This window comes from Agelaius phoeniceus, chromosome 3, assembly GCF_051311805.1.
Source record: "Agelaius phoeniceus isolate bAgePho1 chromosome 3, bAgePho1.hap1, whole genome shotgun sequence".
NCBI lineage: Eukaryota > Metazoa > Chordata > Aves > Passeriformes > Icteridae > Agelaius > Agelaius phoeniceus.
The window spans coordinates 5,811,240-5,832,825 of NC_135267.1; the positions used below are offsets into that span (position 1 = coordinate 5,811,240).

At 39.7% G+C, this 21,586-nt stretch overlaps 1 protein-coding gene across 1 annotated transcript; it reads left to right on the top strand.

Moving 5' to 3' along the window:
• Positions 1-7,700: 7,700 nt before the first annotated feature.
• On the top strand, positions 7,701-21,472 carry RHAG (Rh associated glycoprotein). The gene is made up of 10 exons (XM_054629043.2): positions 7,701-7,896; positions 12,454-12,637; positions 14,387-14,537; positions 14,732-14,879; positions 15,655-15,812; positions 17,051-17,188; positions 17,413-17,534; positions 18,223-18,308; positions 19,160-19,233; positions 19,940-21,472. The coding sequence occupies exons 1-10, from the start codon at positions 7,764-7,766 to the stop codon at positions 20,015-20,017; spliced, it is 1,272 nt and encodes a 423-aa protein (XP_054485018.2). The 5' UTR covers positions 7,701-7,763; the 3' UTR covers positions 20,018-21,472.
• Positions 21,473-21,586: the final 114 nt, after the last annotated feature.

Genomic DNA, 21,586 nt, shown 5'->3' on the forward strand with positions numbered 1-21,586 from the left:
TTTAAAACGTCTTTTTCCAATGTAAACAAATTCCAGAAAACTACACTAAAGATAAAAAAGGAAGTGTTATCTTATATTAAATGTGTTATTTTTTATTTAGTGACAGCATTCTTTATGCAAGCACATATGATAAGTTTCCCACAAAGTGATTGCTGAAGGGTCATAAGAGGCTTATTTTGGTAAAAATTGAACTGTAACCCTTGTGATTTTTGCAAAGGACTGACACACTGAGAAGTCAGGGACATTTTCTGAGCACTACTGTTTCTGAAGCACAGAAATTACAGAATTTCTGTAAATTCAACCCAAGAATGTATTCACCTCTTCTGTAAATATGGCTGTGCAACTCCAGTCAGATGATGGAGGTGATTTTCCACTCTCACCCAACAACACACCAGAAAATACCTCCTAAAAGAGACTCTTTAAGTTGATGGTTTCTTTCTAGGAGTGGCTCCTGTGCAGGTGCCACTATTTCTTATGGCAGGAGATATTTCTCAACATCTTGCATTTTTTTTCTTTATTTTCTACACAAAAACAATATATATATATATACATATATGTGTGTGTGTGTGTATATATAATTCATTAAGAATTGTAGTGAAGTCAAATTTAGTGAAGTCAATTTCTAAGCATTGAAACTGGAAAGGTCAACAGCAGCCTTCCACTTGAATGAAGAAGGACATAAAAATTTTACAAATAGAAAGCAAAATATTTCTTGAAGGTACTATGTGGTAACCTACCTACAATTACAGGAAAAGTCCTCAATGACCTAAAAATTCCATGCTGCTGAAGAGACAAATGCTGGGTGATTGAAGAGGTAGAAAATGTCAGTCATAATAAATTAGGTGTTGGAAGCAGTAATCATGCTTCTTCCACAGATAACAGCGGCTCAGTGTTCATGAGGAACTCAGTTTATAAATGGGAAAGGAGAAAAATGGCAAAGGAAAAGAAATTTGTAAAGAACCTGGAGGGGAAAGGTGAAATGAAAATGAGATGCAGAGTGTGAAGGCAGGGAGACAAACCTTGTGATAAGGGAGAAACCACCCAAAGATGTGGAAATTTGCTGGACAGGTAAAAAAAGCCAGAAATATCAACAATCGTCCAAGTCTAGTATTTAATAACGAGCACTGAGGAGGTTTTAGCCTCCTTGAAGCCTCTCCCACCACCTGCCCATGGCCCAGGAGCACCATTTTGGCTCAATCTGTCTCTAGTCTTGCTTTTTGACAAGCCTCCTGGATAAGCCTTGGACCATCTTTTCTGTAATCAATAAATATAAGGATGGGTTCATTGGAAACAGAAAACCAATCCAGACCATTTTGACATAATATTAACCATAATGTGTCATAAACCAAGCCTAAATCTTTGGATCTCAGGTTATTCCAGTAGCCTTGCACTAGAGTCATTGCAGATCTAGTCAGATCAGTTGTGCAAACCAGTATAAAGATTTTTATCCAGCTTTATATGAGTTATTTAACACTCTCTGCATGTTTTAGAGGTAAATGAGAGTTTTCTAAGGAGAATGTAGCATCCAATGAGCTATAGCACAAAAACCTGTGCCTCTCACAGCTTGGTATGAACATTTCAGAGACTGGATTTTTCCACTGAGGTAATTTTTCCCTCCATACTCATATTTATTTGCTCCCAATTCATTGTAGTACCTCCTGTGTTGGCTTGTCCCGGAAGGGGTGTTGTATTTTAGATAGTAAGTTAAGTTGTAGTTGTTCATTGAATTTGTCCTTGGCCCGTTGTGAGGAAATAATAAATTCACCTTGTCAGCTCAATAGCAGAGGACTACTTTGGGATATTCAGTGATTTAGCACCTACTTCCTGGCAATTAAAAAACAGGCATGTAAATTAATTATTAAGGTGACAAATCATGTCTTCCATCAGGTCAGCATTTAAGCTGCAAACAAAGAAGTTCCCATTTGCCTAACCTCCTCAGCCAGCTGGAGGAGATGTTAGTTGTACACAGGAAAAACAAACAATATGGGAGTTTCTTATAGGAATTTGTTATGTACTAATTGTTCTACCCACATTTGCAACTGGTGCCAAGGTCAAAATTATTAGAATTGGTGGGTCAGTGTAAACACATGGACAAAAGGCACAGTTTATGTTGGGGTTTAACTTGTGCTGTGGCTCAGAGTTTACAGCACTCATTGAGTCATAGAAATTTTGTATTTACTGTCTCTTTCTGGCTTGACAGATTTTTTTGTGGATCAACTATTTCATGCTACCACTTAACCACACCCTGATGCTGTACCACTGAGAACATCCCAGCTCAGCCTCCAGAGGCTGGTGGTTGTACAAATGATGGAAGAGCCACACTGAGCAGGAGGTTTTCTGGGATTGCTCAGATTGACCTGTGTTTGTGCCTGCTGATTTAAGTAAGGAATGCATCATGAAAGGTCCCTGAGGAACAAAAGACTTATGGAATCATAGAATCACAGAATGGTGTGGATTGGGAGGGACCTCAAATAACATCCATTTCCAATGCCTTCCCATGGGCAGGGACACCTTCCACTATCCCCAGGTCGCTCCAAGCCCTGTCCAGCCTGGCCTTGGACACTTCCAGGGATGTGGCAGCCACAACTTCTCTGGGCAACCTGTGGCAGGGCCTCACCATCCTCAGAAGGAAGAATTTCTTCCTAATATCCAAGACTCAATGCAATTCTCTTCACCTTCTGTGGATGCAGCAGCTCAGAAAAAGAGAAAGCAGGCTTCATTTTCTCACAGAGGACTTATGAGACCTTTTATGGAGTTGTAGAAAAACGATGATATCTTGTTAGTATAAACAACCTGCAGGTGGTGTTTTCCTACTCTGTTTTTCTACTCTTCTCAAGGACTGTTTGTGAGAAAGATGTTTTTGTTAGCCAATCAAGTAGAATGTGTTGAATCTCTAAAAGAGAGGATTTTTTGTGTTAAACAATCTTCTCCTGCAAACCAGCCTTCGAATGAATTTGTGTCATTTCTGGCTCAAGGGTGACAACCTTCCTTTACAAGTGTCCTTTCCTAGTGCTCTTCTGATGTGATGCAAAGAGTGAACACAAATCCAGGTGTACTCACAGCTGTGGAGTGGATTTTCAAACCTAGAGGCAGACATTCCTTCTGTAAGGAAAGACAACTGAGATGATTGCCTGCCATGTCTGAAGTCACCTCCTTGTGCTTTTTCAGAACCTTAATACCTGCTTGCCTTTAGAACCAGACTCTGAGTGATTTCACATGGGCAGCAACAGCCACATCAAATGTCCTCTTACAAGTAAGCACAGAGGACTGATGGGGAGCGAGAGAAACTCATTAACATAAAAAAAGTCAATAAAAATACATGATTCACCACTGACACCATCTGAGACTGAAACACAGACATCTTATTATTTCTTCTTGCTTTCATAAAATAATAGGTAGAGCTCCTGGGTGTTCTGCAAAGCATCCATCTTAGCTGAGGTTCCTTTTTATCACAAGAGCAGTTCAGAGAGGCTGGCCCTTGTAGAAGGGAGCAGAACCCTGTTATCTCCAGTAAACAGCTTTCTTGCTTTGGGATACACCTCCACCAAAAGTTTCTGTTTCAGCATCTAACCCCTGTTTTGCAACACTCATGCAATAAAAGCAGAAATGAAAGAGTGAAGTTTTTAAGTGAAACATGCTCCTCTTCAACAAGTCATGCTTTAGCTGAACACAGCCTAACTGGATGTAATTATTTGGCCTATTCTATTTAGGGGAAAGAAAAAAATATCCTTTTTTTCTAACTGGATGTAATTATCTGGCCTATTTTATTTAGAGGAAAGAAAAAAATATCATTCCTTCTAGTATTACCTTCTATTGATGTTCTTTATGTTCTGGAAAGATTAAAAATATGGTCTAGTAATCAAGTAAGGTCTTAGAGAAAAAAGTCTGTGAGATTTCAAATGGAAAAAAAAACCCACATTTATTTTAGAAAGAGACACTGCAATATCAACCCACATTTACAAGAAATCAGCTGAGAGACTGGTGGGGGTGATATGGATCCAGTCAAGACAAAGGGGCAATGGGCAGAAACTGATGCACAGAAAGTTCCACAGGAACAGGAGGCAGAACTCCTTCCCTGTGCAGTGACCAAGCATTGAATAGAGCCCAGAGAGGCTCTGGAGTCTCCCTCTCTGGGGATATTCCAGAACTGTCTGTTCTGTTCACAATCCTGTGCCCTGTGCTCTGGGATGACCCTGCTTGAACAGGGAGCAGGGACCAGAGGAGCCACTCTGTGGTCCCTTCCAACCTGACCCAGTCTGTGATTCTTATTGTTGCTATCTAAGGAGTCTGAAAATCCACTGAATATTGCTTCTGTCTTTAATGTGAAGGAGGCTATTTAAGGACTGCATGGACAAACTGCATTTTCATGGATGAGCTTTCAACTTGAGGAGAGACAAGGGTTGCTGACTCGAAGAATTGAAGTTAATGTTTAATGAAAAAAATGTTTCTTCCAGAACACTGCAGAAATGGGATAAATGTCAATGTTCTCAAGAAAATTTAGCTCAAAGTTCAGGAGATCTAAGAAATATTTCGTTCCAGTGTGGAGGCAATATGCACCTTATTCCACCTCCCTGGTTTCCACAACTGTGGCTACAAGAAGAGCACACACCAAGGAAGAAAACTGAAGATTAATGTGCACCCAAGTCATGCTTTGTAAATCCACATTGACTGAGGAATCCTTGTAGCTCAGACTTCAGTGAACTGAGCTCAGAGTGTTAAATAATATCAGCCTCTTCTAGGAGACATCCTGGCCCTAATTTAAACTGTGTCAGCCAACAAACATGACCAAAAAGGGCACTTTCTTTCACCTGGCCTCTTTAGCCATGTATTTAAGGGAACTTCCTTTACCATGAAAGCAATTGCTCTTGGAAGTTTCTATTTCTTCTGGAAAATAAATAGAAAACACTTGCAGATATGGTGCTGAGGGAGTATAGTTGGTGGTGCTGGTCCAGTGGTGAACCTGCCAGTGCTGGGTTAAGGGTAGGACTTCACAGTCTTAGAGGTCTTTTCCAACTTCAATGATCCCATGAGTCCATGATTTAAAAGGAAAACACTGCAGGTTAGATCAGACACAGAAATGCAGAGTGTGTCTGGTCAGCTGAATGCCACTCCTAATGATGCTTGAGGGCATTCTGTAGGAAGATTATTAAATGAACATTCTTTCTCATTCTTTAAGTCAGATAATGCCCAAGGAACCCCTTTATTTCTTACTTTTATCATTTCAGAAGCTCAAAACTCTGCCATAACTGCTCACATTTATTTACATAAAGTTTGTGATATGTCACCAACACCCTATTTAGATGGAAAGCTTCATTAAAAAAAATCCAACAGCTATTTAAATGACAAATTTGTGAAGCTATTTAGTAGATAAAGGTATACAACAATATTTGTCAAACACCCTCACTCCTTTGCATTAATAGCCACCAGGATTGGGATAAATCAAATAAGGAGACATAAGGGAATTTCCTAAAGAGGAACAATTCAAGTTGTATGTATTTCTATTGCCCTATGCAGCAGCTGGATGGACACACAAAGGCATTTGAAAGGAGATGTTGGAAGTGGCTGTTCCCCATCACCTGGAAAGGCTGTGTCAGAAACAAGGCAATCAGGAAAAAAAATGGGAATGACCTCAGGAAAAAAATGGGAATTACATGGCAGTTGATTCTGCTGGGAAATACATCAGACCCAAATGTAGGACCTCCTGTGTACAGAGTTTCCACTGTGATGTAGGGCTGAAAGATCCAGATCTTGTTTTCATGATTTAACAGGACAGACATTCTGTGCTCTCCACAGATGCTGTGACTGGGTGTGTGTGTACCCAGGGTATGGATATTCACAATTATCAGCAAACAAAAACTGAGACAGTAATTCAGGCCAAACTGGGTTTTCCCAAAAGGTCCAGTGAGGAAAATAGTCCAGCTCCAAACCTTGGATAAAGCATCTTCTTTCTGGAAGTTTGTGTTGTCAGCCCTTTTAGCTTAAAGCTGGCAATACCTGAAGATAATTTGTGACAGATTCAGCCTTGTTAGTGGTGAGAGAGAAATGTTTCATTTATTTAGAAGAACAAATATTAGAGTGCCTAAATACTGGAAAATAATTTCTTCAGTATCCCTCTTTGTGTGTAAATCATCTGTACGTGTCTAGGGATACTGTGGCTGCTGGACCTCACTGGGAAAATAGCTAAGTTATTCTTCCTGACCAAGGAAAAAGGAAAAAGACATGGATAAACACTCTTCCAATACAGATTGTGTGCCTCTGTGTGTGTACATACCTGCCTGAGATTTAAGACATAAAATAATAACCTCAGAAAAAGTCCTGATTGAATGGACTTGACCCATTTTAGAATCTAAACACTATTAAAAGGCTCTTCTCCTGATAAGATTCCAGCAAGGAAACTTTTCTGCACCCCTAAAACATCTCAGTGTGCAATAAGGATTGCATATATGTCATGTGAGATCTTCAGTAGGAAAACCTCTATGCAATGAATATATGGGATATTCGTGGCTCAGCTATGAGTAAAAAAAAAAAATCAATCAACTTTGCTCATGAGTTTGTCCATTTTTAATCATCTTCTGAGCAAGTGTAGGAGCTCACAGGTCCTCACAATCAAAGCTGGCTGTGTGTCCTATCCTGTGATGCAACAAGGATGAATGATCACTTTTTAACAAAGCTCTGTTTCCTCTCTTTGAGCTGCTCTGATGAAATACAGTTGCTATGAAGGAAAAAACACATATGTGCTTATTTTAGCTTTGCCACTTGCAGCCTTGATTATGTGATAGACAAGAGTTTTCTTGCTAAATATTTTGGTTTCCCTTCCAAATGCAAAAACTCATTTTCAAGGAGAAAAAGCTGTGAGAACTTTGAACTTCGTTTGGATAATGGTCTAACTCTATATTAGAGAAGCAATTAGACTCTCAAGAGCAAAAGATCATTCAACAGTAAACTATTTTCTCCTCCATTTGTGAGAAAGTTTACAAACTAAGCTTTTTAAACCATATAATAGATTTGGTCTCTGACCTATTTCCATTGTCTTAGCTAAGGGGAATGTTAAAAAAAAAGCAATCATTAAAATGAAAAACGGAGTTGCTCTCTTCAAATTCCTCTATTCAGTAATTGCAGCTTTCCTTTTTAAGAGCTATGAATGTCCTTTTTACATTTAAATAAGTACAATAATTTCCTTTTTAAATTAAACTTTACAATGAGAACTTGTGCTCTGAGAATGAGTACTTCACTGCAAAATAAGTGCAATGAAGTACTCATTGTTGAAAGAAATTCTCTTGGCTTATCACAGCCTATATGAAGAGAGTTGATTTTCCATGTTTTATTTGCAATGCAAAATTATTTACTTTTTGGAAAAAGAGCTACAACTTGAAAATATTATTGACTACATGCAACACACTTGAAAGTCACTGCTCCTTACTGTGTGCAGCAAACCAGGCTCTGTGAGATTTTCTTAAAGGCTATTTCCTTTTTAAAATGCATATAGGCAGTGAGAAGTATGTCTGTGGCTGAATGAGCTGGTTTGTATTACAAACTGGAAAAAAACCCACATACAAGCCAGCATTTCAGACACAGAAGCACCCTGGGAAATCGAAATCACTATATTGACCCGCACTTTTTCCCTCCCATAGTGGGTGGGACGGTGTGCTCACGTCTCTGTTTCTTTTTTTTTTTTACTATATCACCCAGATCCACGGAATTAGCCAGCTCCTCTGAAGGCAAACACTCATTATCAAGCTCTCACAGCCACCTGCTCTCCAGCAATGCCTCCAGACTTTGACACCAACATGAAGTTCAAGTTCTCGATCCTGGCGCTTCTTCTGGAAGTGATTGTCATCATTTTGTATGGGATATTTGTGGATTATGACTCAGATCCTTCTAGAATGTTATACCCACGTAAGTATTTCTGTCTAAGATCTATAGAAGCTGAAATTTCTTTAAACTGATCCTTAGCAAGGTTTCTGAATAACTTATGAGACCTACTGACAAAGCTGGAAAAGAAAGTTGTGTTTTGGGGCAAGCACATTTTTCTGAGGTGTGAAAGCAACAGGCTTCAAAGACAAATCCAAATTGAGCAGATACAAAATTCTGCAAGCACCTCACTGCTGAGAAGTTTACTTTTCTGGGAGAGAAGAACCTGAGAAATAGTTCTGGTGTTTGCACAGCAGGTTAAGACTTGGAGAACTGTGTATTGCTTTGAAAGAGTCCAGCATTTTCCAGAGACAGATGGAAGTGTTTCTTGCCAGACCTTCTATCATTATTAATGTATTAAATAATTAAAATTAATAGAATGTTTCATTGCAACCATCCAGGTTTGGAAAAGGTGTCTTATGAGAAATGGAAATTGAGCTGCATATGCATAACTGCTATAAAATGTTTGTGAAACCTGGACTCCAAAAAGGGCCATAGTTTTGGTGACAAGGTGGATAAGCCCCTGCCATTTTCCAAAGCAGTGGCTCCATTAGGGAGCAATGGTTTAGCCTGAGAATGTTTCTGTTGATTTGTTGCTCTGCAAATACTTGGTGAAGATCAGAAAAAGCTCCTGGCCTGAGAAAGTTGCTCACTTCTCTCATGCAAAGATAAGACTATTGTGAATTATTAGAAAGCAAAGAGAGCTGCAAACAGTGTTTTCCTGGTGGTATTAAAGGTTTGTTGTTCAGTTTTATGTCTCTGAGGCCTCAATGACTTGCAGCCCCAATTGCAATGTGCTTGATGAGGACCATAGAGTACAGAACTCCCTGCCTGCAGGTAGCACCTGTGTAATTTTGAATGTAATTTTGTCATTTTGAACCCTCTTTTTCTCTCATCCTAACTGTCCTTTCAGTGGCTGTTACAGGGGCATGTGAAATCAGGTTGGAGTAATCGTGTGTTGTGTATTCTCACAGAGAGCATTGCCTGGGTCAGAGAACAGCAAATGAGGGCATTATTCAGCTCCAGATGCAAGGCTGCTGATGGACATCAGGGGCTCATTGCTCACACTTAGTTTATCCCCACTGAGGTGTGGCAGTATCCCTGAGCTATGGCACCTTGGGCTGTGCCAGAGCCCACTCTCCGTGAGAGTTTGGCCATGTCAATGATGTTCATAGGGCCAAAGGGCCAAAGTTTGGGTTGGAAGGGATCTTAAAAATCACTTCATTCCAACCCCCTGCCACAGGTAGGGACACTTTCCACTATCCCAGGTTGCTCCAAGCCCCATCCAACTTGGCCTTGGACACTTCCAGGGATGGGGCAGCCACAGCTTCTCTGGGAACTCTCTACCAGGGCCTCCCCACCCTCCCAGGGAAGAATTTCTTCCTAATACACAATGTAATTCTCTCCTTTTTAAATTTAAAACTGTTTCCTCTAGTCCTATCTTTACCTGCCTATTTAAGAAGCCACTCTCACACTTTTTCATAACCCCCTTTAAGTACTAGAAGGTACTTTAAGGTCTCCCCAGAGCCTTCTCTTCTCCATGCTGAACAAATGAATCTTTCTTAGCTGGAGTCATATTAAACTATCCCAATTGTATTGAACTATCCAAGTTCCTAAATTAAGTTTAGACAGTGTATTGGGAATTACTCTTGGTCCACTGTCACCCAGGAGGTGATTGCTGGCCTAGGTAAAAGTTATGCCAAAACCCACAAGAATAGTTTGACAGCACAGGTAATGGTACTAACACTACAATACAGATCTTCAAATGTAACCTACCCAGTTAGAGATCACCTATGCTTATTTCTTCATTAATATCAGTGTCTAAAAAGTGTGGGAGGAATTTCCTGCTGTCTCCCACATCTCCCTGCACAGACAGTGTATGACTGTGCTATTCCTGCATGCTTGTCCCTTGGCTGCCCACACCATTGACCTGTGAGCAGCCTTCTGGAATGGTTTGGGCTCCTGCAAACTGGCCCCTTGACCTCCTGGCTTTAGGAATAGCATGGATAAGAGACTACTCTAAGGTGGGAACAGTGTTTTAGGAGAGAAGAACATATATTTCTTTTGGCCAGGTTGTTCAGATTACCAGTAGATACATAAACCAAGCAAACACCACTGATGTCATATTGAATTTTTAGATATTGGCCTCACAGAGGTCATCTCCAATAAAGACTGGGGAAAAAAGTAGATTTTCACAATACCTATATTTTCACTTCTAGGACCTCTTACTCTCAAATTTACCTGTATAAAGTGCAAACAGAAATACAGTTTCCCTGAGGACTTGGCAGAAATTTAATGCTATGGTTGTATAGGTGTATTAGGAAGTATCTTGAGCCAGAACTTCCCTTGAGTCCCTAAATGATGGGTTCAAACTTCTTCCCATGCTATGCCTTAGGATGTTATCCCATCTGTATCTCAGAGATTTAGTTCTTTCATCCAGGAGGTAATTTATATTCTCAGGACTACAGTGCAAGTAGTGCACTTTGTATGCCTTAGACACCTCAGCAGCATGAATTCAAGCTGTTTCAGTGGTTTTGGACAGAAGAAAACTAAAAATAATAGTGGAGGATCAGCATAGCTTTGCACTCAGGTAAGGAGGGCTAAGCTGAGATCATTCCCAAAGCACAGCTTTGCACTTTATCTATTTCTGGCGGGTACAAAAACTGGCATGGCAAACTGGATGGACAATTTCAGGTGTTTTGTGCCACTGGAATGGGAGAACAAAAGGGTGTGATGGTTCTTAGAGCACTGCAAGAGGATTTCTTTCATGTTGGCATCCTATTTGCATTGTCCTGTGAGCATCCATGACTCCTGGCTTAGGAAAACTTATGCATGCCTCTTGTTCAGGGTTCTATGGTTTACAACTCTAGGCCAAGCCAGATCAGTTCTAGAGTATGTCACAAGCATCTTTGTGTTGAGACTGACCACCTTGCAGGGGAGGTAATGTGCTGCTCTTGGCCAGCCTTGCAGAATTCTGTGCAGTGGCTTTGTCCAGGATCTGCTGGAGTGTTTTTCCCAATCTTTATTTTCCTCTCTCCCAGAAGTACCAGATATTGTCAAACATAACTAGTTACTGAAACAGTTCAGTTCAAATCATCTGTTTTCTTCATCATTTAAAGTCACGCCAGACATACTCTTTAAAATCATACATAAAAGACAGTTAAAGTTCAAGGTACAGGCTAAACTAGAAGGAATTTGTTCTCAACACCCATGAATTAACCTAGTTTTAACCAGGATTTTAAACCATTTATGTGAATAAGTCCAGACAGCTTTAAAATGCTTCCAGCCTGAAGAGGAAGCAAAAGGGCTGGAGAGGTTTGTGAACCACCTGCATTTTTATAGAATCACAGAATGGCCTGGGTTGGAAAGGACCTGAAAGTTTATCACCTAATCCCAAGCCGACCAACAATTTTGTTTCTTAAATGCAAAGTAAAGGCTCTTACTGGCTAGGGCAGGGCTGGAATATGACACTGCAAATATAAAAGAGTTTATTAGGAATCCCCACTAAATTCTTATACTTCTGGGCCCTCTTTTGGCCAAACTTGGAAATGCAAAAATGAGGAATACTTCAAGTAATGGGAATTGCAACTTCAAGCCAAAAGTTACACTAACCAGCTCATGTTTCTCATGCTTATTGGCATGCAAGAGCAATTAAATACAAATTTTTAAAAACAGTATCTCTACACTGGAGGTTCTTACTAACAGTGAAATCAGACAAAAAGTTGCAATAGAAAAAAGTTGCAATTAAAAAAAAAAAGTCTTGTAATTGGACTCAAACCTGTCTGGTTTAGAGTCAATTAAATCACATAAGGCCTTAAAGTAAAAAAATATTTTAAAATATAAAGTATCCATGTTGTGGTGATAGACTCAGTTTGTTCTAAAAGCATAAAGAACAAAATTTAAGTAATAACTTTATAAAGTAGAAAAATAACTAACCATATTTTTAAAAAACTCATATTTCAAAAAACAACCAAATATTTGAAGGAAGACTAATGGTGTGTTGATTACCTATATTAATTTTTAAATTTAAACTTAGTCTTAAAATTAACTTTTCTTTTATCCATGTAAAAAGATCAATGTCTCTGACAGTAATTTTTAGGGATTCCAAGGATTCCTTGGCACTGGGACACCTAGCACTCACCCAAACAAATCCCATGTACAATTTTGGAGTTAGTCAGAACACACTGGCTCTGACCACCTTGATTGGAAGGGGAACAAAACTCTCCTGTAAAGACATGAATCTGTGATGATGTTCCAGGCAGCTTCACCAAGAGAGGACAGTGACAGACACAAGTAAATTTGCAAGTATAGAGATCCAGTGGCTTTCCATAATGATATAGGAATCAATATAATCAATAATTAGGTGCGGCATTTTCCAGACATTCCATTTTCAGCTGGCAGACTGGTGATGAAGTGGGAAGAATGGATCACAAGCATGACTGGAGTTTGGAACTCTTGTCTACTCAAGCTGCCTTTGTCCCCAGATTCTCACCCTTCTCAGTCACTCTTCACAGTCTCTACATAGATGTGTTTTCCCTTCAGACTTTCAGGATGTCCATGTGATGATATTTGTTGGATTTGGTTTCCTGATGACCTTTCTGAAGAAATACGGATTCAGCAGTGTTGGTTTCAACATGCTCATTGCCGCCTTCGGTCTCCAGTGGGGAATCCTGATGCAAGGATTTTGGCATATGGAAAGAGGGAAAATTTCTGTTAACATCGAAAGGTATGTGTGAATTCACAAAAATTGATATTTCTATGCCTAAAGATATCAGGAGAAGCCATAAATCACAACATCTATGGGGTCAGACTTAACCTGAATTTCATTAAGCCTTACTGTGTACCTCTCCACATCCTTCTGCCCTTCACCTCTGCGGGGACCACTCCTGGTGCACTGGGCCAAAGTCTGTGAAGAAATTTGAGGTGTTACCTTGTGTGTGGGAGGTGTGGGTCCTGTAGAGAGATTGCTCTGAATCTCTGAAGCTGTGGAAGATTTCCAGCAGTAGCACAGCACATCCTGCACCCAGCAGGCATGGAAGGATCTGTCTTTCCATGACACATGGGGTCACAGAAGAAAGGCTGGAGCAGCAAGTCTGTGCACTCACAAGGTTTGCTCTTACTTCTCAAGGAAGGATGTCCATGAGCATCATATTCCAGCAGGGTCTGAACACCAATCACAGAATTAGAGACCTCATGGGCAATGTCTCTAAGCACATTTAATGCCCCTCCTCTTCACCTGTCCTGCCTCTACCAAGGTCTCAGAGTGTTTTCCACATCTGCAGTTCTGTTTTTTGAGACAACTTGTAAACACTTTTGCAACTAACAGCGTCAGAACATTACTGAGGGGAAAGAAGGAATGATACAAGTAGCTTCCTAATGCTTACAGGCAGGCATCTCTAGAGGGACCCACAGGTTAGTGCCTCTCTGTGCTCTAAGTTTTTGATCAATTTCTGGTTTAATTTACCTTTGCCAATCCCCAAAACACATTAACACTGGTCCTGCCTGACAGCTTATGCAAAGATGATGCACAGAGACAGACAGGTGTGCAAGGCTTCCAGGATTATATAAACCATCTGAAGAAAGACCTCACTGTCATCTTTGAAGCCTAGGTGGCAGTCAGGGCTGGAAATTGAGAGGCTGGAACATGTCAGAGGTCAAAGGAGCTGGAGAAGAGTCTGGAGCACAGGTCTGATGAGGAGCAGCCAAGAGAGCTGGAAAGGGGCTCATCCTGGAGAAAAGGAGGCTCAGGGGGGACCTTGTGGCTCTGCACAACTCCCTGACAGGAGGGGACAGCCAGGGGGAAGTCAGGCTCTGCTCCCTCTGCACAAATGAGTGACAGGACGAGAAGAAATAGCCTGAAGTGACAAGAAGAAATCACACCAAGCGAGGTTTGGTTGGATATTAGGAAAAATCTCTTCACAGAAAGGGTGGTCAGGCATTGGAACAGGCTGCCCAGGGAAGCTGTGGAGTCATCAGCCCTGGAAGTGCTTTTAAAAACCTGCAGATGTGGCACTGAGGAACATGGTTTAGTGGTGGACTTGGCAGTGCGGGGTAAAATGGTCTTAGAGACCTTTTCCAATCTAAATGATTCTGTGATTGGACTCAATGGTCCCAGAGACCTTTTCCAACCTAAATGACTCTGTGATTCCATGACATCCCTGCACATCCCCATACGCTTCTCTTCTGCCTTTGCATCATAATTCCAACCAGCTAAGCACATGGTGTATGCAGGAAGAAACCTTCTACACTTACCCTTCACTGGCTGGTAAGATCCTTACAAATCCTTTTGGGAAGGTTTGATTTCATTTTTATCCATGAAGATGAACCTGATAATTTTGTATCTGAAGAGTTAAAGCTCTATAATTTTAATGATATCATTTTAATGGCATGTTAGGTATTAAACAGCTTTTAAACTTATTTTCTTTTATTTTTGTGTTTTGGGTTTTTGTTTTTGTTTTCTTTTTCTTAACTTCAGCATGATAAATGCAGACTTCAGTACAGCAACTGCTTTGATTTCATTTGGAGCACTCCTGGGGAAAACAAGTCCCATTCAGATGCTGATCCTGACTCTTCTGGAGATCACAATGTTTGCATGCAATGAACATCTAGTTACCAAAGTATTCAAGGTACAGCTATTTAGCAATCATTGTTTTCTCTTTATAACAAATGCTTTCACTTTTTTATACTTCCAATTTTCTTATGCTAGGCTCTTATTTCTACCACAGAATTAAACCATTAAGTCCTCCAGACTTCTTGTTCATCAGACCCTTGTCTTTATGCTGTAAAAAGTCTCTGGCATTATTTTTGGTCCCTGTTTCAGGCCACAGATGTTGGAGCTTCGATGACTATCCATGCTTTTGGAGCTTATTTTGGTTTGGCTGCAGCTTTCGTCTTGTACCGTCCTGGTCTGACAAACAAACATGATAATGATGAATCCACCTATCACTCAGACATGTTTGCCATGATTGGTAAGTGAAGTAATATCAAAAGCTGATCAGCTGTTCATCCCTCTCCCATCCCTATTTTTTTCTGATTACTTATTATTATGCTACATTATTTTTCCTAAGTACACTTCTGGAGGCAAATTTTACTTTTACTCAAACTTTACTTTTACAAATTTTTCCTTTTACTCTCATGCATGCACCATATTTTCAGTGGCACACATATTTTTACAGTTTTTCCTTGCTTCCAAGGATGGAAAGATCAAATAAAATATGTGTTTTCACTGTGCATTAGTGGTGACTTCCTTTCTGTTAAATCTTGTACTTTTCAGCAGTACTTCCAAAGAAATTGTCCATAATTAAAATGATTGAGTTGTGCCTGTCATGGTAATGAATATCAGAAACCATATATCTATCTGTCCATGAGAACTGTTCATAGATCAATTCACCAGCTAAAACTTTCAGTTGTATTGATAGATGATAAAGGATTTGCATGTGAATTGTTTTGCCTCTGCCTCCTGCTCTGGCCAGGGTTTCACAGTGGTGGTGAGCTCTGACAGTGCTCACCAAAACTGGGCATTACAAGGGGTCATTAAAGCCTTCCAGTAAGACTTGACAAGAGACCATGTGTCAATATCCCAGCTGCAGTGTCAGAAAAGCTTCTGCATATTCTATTATTTCTTCCAGAATTTTGGCTATTCCATGTTTCTCATTAATCGTCATCCTCATTTCTTTGTAGCTCTGATATACTTCCCCTTGTGACTAAACAGCTTTTGCTTTGTTTTGACTTCTACTCATGCAGGTACCCTGTTCCTTTGGCTTTTTTGGCCCAGTTTTAACTCTGCCATTGCAGAAGCCCAGGTTACAGCCATTATCAACACTTACTACTCCTTGGCTGCCTGTACCATCGTAACATTCGCCCTCTCCAGCTTGGTGGATAAAAGAGGCAAATTCAGTATGGTAAGAATCACATCATAACCCCTCTTAAATCGAGCCAACCCTCTCCAATAAGGATGATTAGGCAGATTCCCAGTGTCCATCTATCTGTCCAGGCTATCTGGAGCCTTTCCTCATACTATGGTCACAATTAGAGATATTTTACTTGTAAAACCTTTAAAGTCCAATTAGAAGTGGCTGAGAGAGCTGGGGGGGCTTAAGAGAAAAGGAGGCTCAGGAAGGATCTTCTCACTCTCTACAACTCCCTGAGGAGGAAATGTTCAACCAGGTGGGACTTGGTCTCTTCTTCAAATACCAAATGACAGCATGAGCCTCAAGTTGCATCAGGGCAGATTGAGACTGGATATTAGGAGAAATTTCTTCACAGAAAGGGTTGGAAAGCAGTGTAGTGGACTGGGAACATGTTGGTTGTACTGGTTTGATAGTTGGATTTATTAATTTCAAAGGTCTCTTCCAGCCTTAATGATTCTGTGATGATTCTCTCTCGTTCACAGAACCTGCCAGACCATAGAGACATTAGTCCAGTGTTCAGGTGGATTTTTGAATCTTATTCCAAAGTTTCTACTTGAGTTTCCTTATTACAACAGCTAAAATAGGTCTCTCAAGGAAATGAGCCATTCCCTGGCAATCTCAGTGCATCTCCACTGTGGTGGTGTTCACAGGGGTCCCAGGACGAGAGAAAAGACAAGAATCTTGACTACATGTTTCAGAAGGCTGATTTATTATTTTATGATATATATTATATTAAAAGAAAATGATATATTAAAACGATGCTAAAAGAATAGAAGGAAGGATTTCATCAGAAGGCTAGCAAGGAAAGGAATTGAATGATAATAAAATCTCGTGACTGACCAGGCAGTCCGAGACAGCTGGACTGTGATTGGCCATTAATTAAAAACAACCACATGAGACCAATCAAAGATCCACCTGTGGCATTCCACAGCAGCAGAAAATTATTGTTTACATTTTGTTTCTGAGGCCTCTCAGCTTCTCAGGAGAAAAATCCTAGCAAAAGGATTTTTCATAAAATATGTCCGTGACATGCCACAACAGACAAAACCAAATCAGCTTCTGTCCCCTTGCCCTAAAATCCAACTCAGTGTTCATCCACTCCTTTCCAGCAGCTGCAGTTATTTGTCTGAGCCCAGCACGTGCAAGGGAGCCTTCAGAGGCACTCAGCCCTAAAGCAAGCCACTGCTCCTCCTGTGTCACCTCTGCCTTGCTCTGTGTCCCCTCTGCAGGTTCTCATTCAAAATGCCACCCTGGCAGGAGGTGTGGCAGTGGGTACCTGTGCTGACCTGGAAATCCACCCTTTTTCTGCCATGTTCATTGGCGTCATTGCTGGAATTGTCTCTGTCCTTGGGTTCCAGTTCCTGACTGTAAGTATTGGGGACCCAGCTCTGCTCCCATTTTTTATTTCTCTTTGGCTTTCCTGGAGCTCCCTTGGTTTGCTACAAAGGGAGGATAGATACAGTGAATCCAGGTAATGGTGACTTTTATTAATGATTTGATTCTCGTACTTCTGCTCTTTCTTTTGCATACCATCCAGAGATCATGGAAAACCATAAACTCACTATAAACTTCCTATTTCCCCTCATTTCAGCCTGTGATGGCATCCAAGTTGAGAATTCAAGACACTTGTGGAGTTCATAACTTACATGGTCTACCTGGAATTCTGGGGGGCATTGCTGGCATTGTAGTGACTGCGATAAAAACAGAAACTAGGTGAGTTATAGAGAGAAGAGAGAAAAGTTTTTTGATTTTTGAAGGTCTATTATTTTTGCTACCTTATTTGGATTATGATTTTTTTTCAGAAATGCATCACTGATTTGATGTCAGGCATTGTATTCTCATTTAATTTGCATTCTTCTTGATCTCCTGCCTTTAACACAATGTTTAAATGCCAAGCTTGTTACAGACTAAAAGCTCAAATAAAAATAAATAAATTAAATAATCAAAAAGAAACAGCACACTGAACCATTCAAACATAGAAAAACCTTTAATATGACTCTACAATTGCACTGTTGGTATTTGTAAGATTTAAAAAAAAATCAAGGCAAAATGGCTTTTTTCCACTAGCTCATAAGACTCCAAAAAGAGGAAATGCTGGTTGTTTTGACAACAGGGAGTATTCTCTAATGGCTTACAGGACATTAATAACCTTCTCAAAGAACTTGTTTTCAACTGTAGCCCAAAAGAACGTTAAAGTCATGACTTCTGTCTTGTGTACAGCAATGGCAGGATTTGTGGCACTCAATGTTCTTGGAGATCTTTTCCAACCATAAAGATTCTAGGATATTTTCCTATCAGTCACCTTGTCCAGCATGCAGCAAGTACAAGTTGAGACTGATCATCAGTCTCAAAGTGTAGCAATTTTTTGATGGGCAATGGTTTGGTTTTCTACCCTTTTCAGGAATGGTCACGCTCTTACTCCTGCCATGCAGGCTGCTGCCCTGGGAAGTACACTTGCAATTGCAATTGTGGGAGGAGCACTCACAGGTCAGTGTGATGCTTATAGTGACTAAAAATATGTGTGAATTTAGAGGCTTCTCCATGGAGAACTTAATGTATCAACAATTTTGTGTGACTAATACAAAATTGAAATAATGGGTCCCAATGCCAGAAACTCAAATATGGAAAAACAGCTCTCCAATGTTTTCATCTTCAAATGAAGTTCAGGTTTGTCAGGAAGAATTTCTTCACTGAAAGGGTGGTCAGGCATTGGAAGGGGCTTCTCTGGGATGTGGTGGAGTCCCCATCCCTGAAGGTGTCCAAGGAGTGACGGGATGTGGCACTCAGGGCTCTGGTCTGGTTGACAAAGATGGTGTTTGGACTAGGATTGGACCTGATAATCTTGGAGGTTTTTCACAACCTAAATGTTTCTATGATTCTGTGATTCTATGTATCTCACTGAATACATGGTCCGAAGATACTGGGTTTTATATTTATAAGAATAAAAAGGTGTTGTTCTGGAAGGAATTCTTCTCCAGATTCAGACACTTCAAATTCTGAACAGAAACTAGTCTGAGATCAAGACCTACTCAATGAGGTGTCACACGTTTCCATGTGTTTGTGAATAAACAAACAGAAAATCAAGCTGAAATAGAAAATTTTGGTCTGTAATCTGGTCAATTAAAAGCAAGCTGTTATTTATGCTCTTATTTATGTTTGTATGAAGAAATCTGCATCACCTCTCAGAGTAATTGACCTGATGTCCCCAGGATGGTTAAGCATTTCTGTAGATGAGGAAATCAGTCAGGAAATTTATCTGGATGTCTAGGGCACATCTGAGGGACATTCTTTGGTCATTTTCTTCATTTTTTAAACCTCTGATGCTGGTTTTCCTGCAGGTGCTATTCTAAAGATCCCCTTCTTGGGACAAGTATCTGACCAGAACTGCTTTGATGACTCTGCTTATTGGGAGGTAAGACACAACTCCTTTTATTTTCATTATATTGGAGGATGTACAGTCACTGCAGCCTTGCTCTCCTGGGCTTTGTGGTTTGCACACATGAGTCAGAAAGGCTGCCTCTTCAAAATTCAAAAATCCTGCTCTACCTCAGGCTGTGAATTTATCAAGGCCAGGCGAACCTTCAGGATAATTTTTGGCCTTCTTAGGTAATTATGCCTTTTGTATTGGACTCACCTTGAACAAAAAGCAGAAATAGAGACAACAAATTGATATCACAGTGGAGGCCTTTATCTCTCTCTTATGTGCTCACTGTATCAGGTATCCTCTTCCTTATCAGAGACTGATGACATATTCTTAATTTAGGCAATCTGAACTTTATCATTTTATGCCAGGACAAACCCAAAAAGGCAAGGGAAGAATATATAATATACATTCCTTGTAAATAAAATGTGAAGTTAAAGGAAATTTTATTCACTTTTTTCAATGAATTAAACACCTTTTTCTATGAAGAAAAACCCTGAGTTCATCCCTCAGTATCCAGAATTGATGGCTCATGTCAGGCTGTGTCAATGTTAATAAACAGACATATATTATATACAAATAGAATTACATTTTTGGCACACTTTAGTCTTCTTTTATGGCAAAAGCAAATCTATATATCCTTAACTGAGCTCTTCTATATATCCTTAACTGAGCTCTTCTTTGTTTTTCATGGCAGGTCCCAGAGGAGGAGACAGTGCCTGAAATTCACTCCAGCCACCGTGATGAGCACAGCAGATTTGAAGCTGCCATGTAGAAAAATAATTAATCTGCAGTATTTGTCCTAATGATGCTCTTTTCTGTTTCTAATGCTAAGAAACAATGAAACAACATCCAAGTATTGTCCCAGCCACACCAGATTTTCAAGGAAAGGCTGAAGATATGTATATTTTTGTAAAAGAAAACAAGTTTGATTTTAGATTACTTAGTCATTATACCAAGCTCAGGTGAATAAATTAGGTCCTTGTTCATCAGAAAAAGGCACCACAAATTGCTCTTTAAAATTATCTATATTTTATCTTTTGTTGTCGCTGACAACAATATAGCTGTTTAAATAAACTTTGGGTTTCGAGATTATTACAGGACAATATATTTAATTGTGAGACTTCTGAGTTACATCCTTCAACTGTATAGGTGTAATCAAGAGGAAATTAATTGATATTTTTATATGGACTCGAACAAACTTTCACCAGAGTATCCCAGCTTACATTTTTGAGAAAGTGTGTTGTCCTGTTCTCTGATGGAGGAGAAAGCATGCTGTATTTTGAAGCTTGATTATGACGGGAAGCAAAATGTTGAAATAATTCTTATGTCAAAGCACAGAATACAGTGATTGATAAGGCAATATGAGTATCAAGATTCATTGTTAGTATGTTTATTGAAAGGGAAAAGAAAGTGAAATTGTAAAAAATTCATTATTGTCATAGATCTATTTATTTATTGTCATAGATTTAGTTAGTTTCAAGGACATAATAAGGGAACTGAGTAGGAGCTATGAAAACCAAGTGATTGCATAATAGGTTTTATTCTATTCAACAGTCATAAGTGGATTGTAGCAGTGTTAATGTCAAGAAATATAACCTGAACTAATGCCAGCTCCAGAAAAACATGAGTTGTTTGGAACTAATTGGAAAGAAATTATGTTCAACCTGCAGAAGACTGGGCAGAGAGCTTCCATGGGGCGAGTCACTGACTCTGAAGTCTCTTTCTCCTAAAAGAAGTGAAAGCAAAAAGAAGAAAACTGAAGCTAAATTAAGGGAAATTAACTTCATCAGAGAAGTGGTGACAGCAGCTGCTCAGTTCAGAGACAAAAACTGAGGTGTCTGAAGGAACTCCATGAGGTGCCTTGGTGCATGGGATAATCCATTGAGAGACAATGGATGGGAAGTGGAACTCAAGCAGAAGGAACACAGTGCCTCAATCCATCATTCATGGGAAGCTACTGCTGATGTCTGAATAACAGGCCAAAGAGGGTGAACTTTCAACCTTTTTTTTAATACTAGGATCTTATTTCAAGTTTTACTTATCAGACTTAAGGGAAAAATTCCTCCCATATAAAATGGCACATACATTTTCATTTCTGCTCATGTATTTTTCCTTGAAAATCTTTAGAAAGATACTAGGTAGGGCTGTCCCATATGTTATACCTGCTGTATACTGCTACATATGTCAGATTTCTATCCATTAATAAAAATACATTTGTTGTATCACACTTTAGTCCAGATAAGCTCTTTTGCAGATGTGCAATGACTGACTCTTTTCTACCTTGTTGGCTGTAAGATGAACTTTATCCTCTCAAAGCTGTCACACATTCATTTTTGTAAAA

Excerpts from the sequence above, each read along its gene's own strand:
- RHAG (XM_054629043.2), top strand. The coding sequence starts at position 7,764 with ATGCCTCCAGACTTTGACACCAACATGAAGTTCAAGTTCTCGATCCTG. Across the intron at positions 15,813-17,050 it reads AAAGAGGCAAATTCAGTATG|GTTCTCATTCAAAATGCCAC; the intron begins GTAAGAATCACA and ends TCCCCTCTGCAG. Across the intron at positions 17,535-18,222 it reads GCGATAAAAACAGAAACTAG|GAATGGTCACGCTCTTACTC; the intron begins GTGAGTTATAGA and ends TACCCTTTTCAG.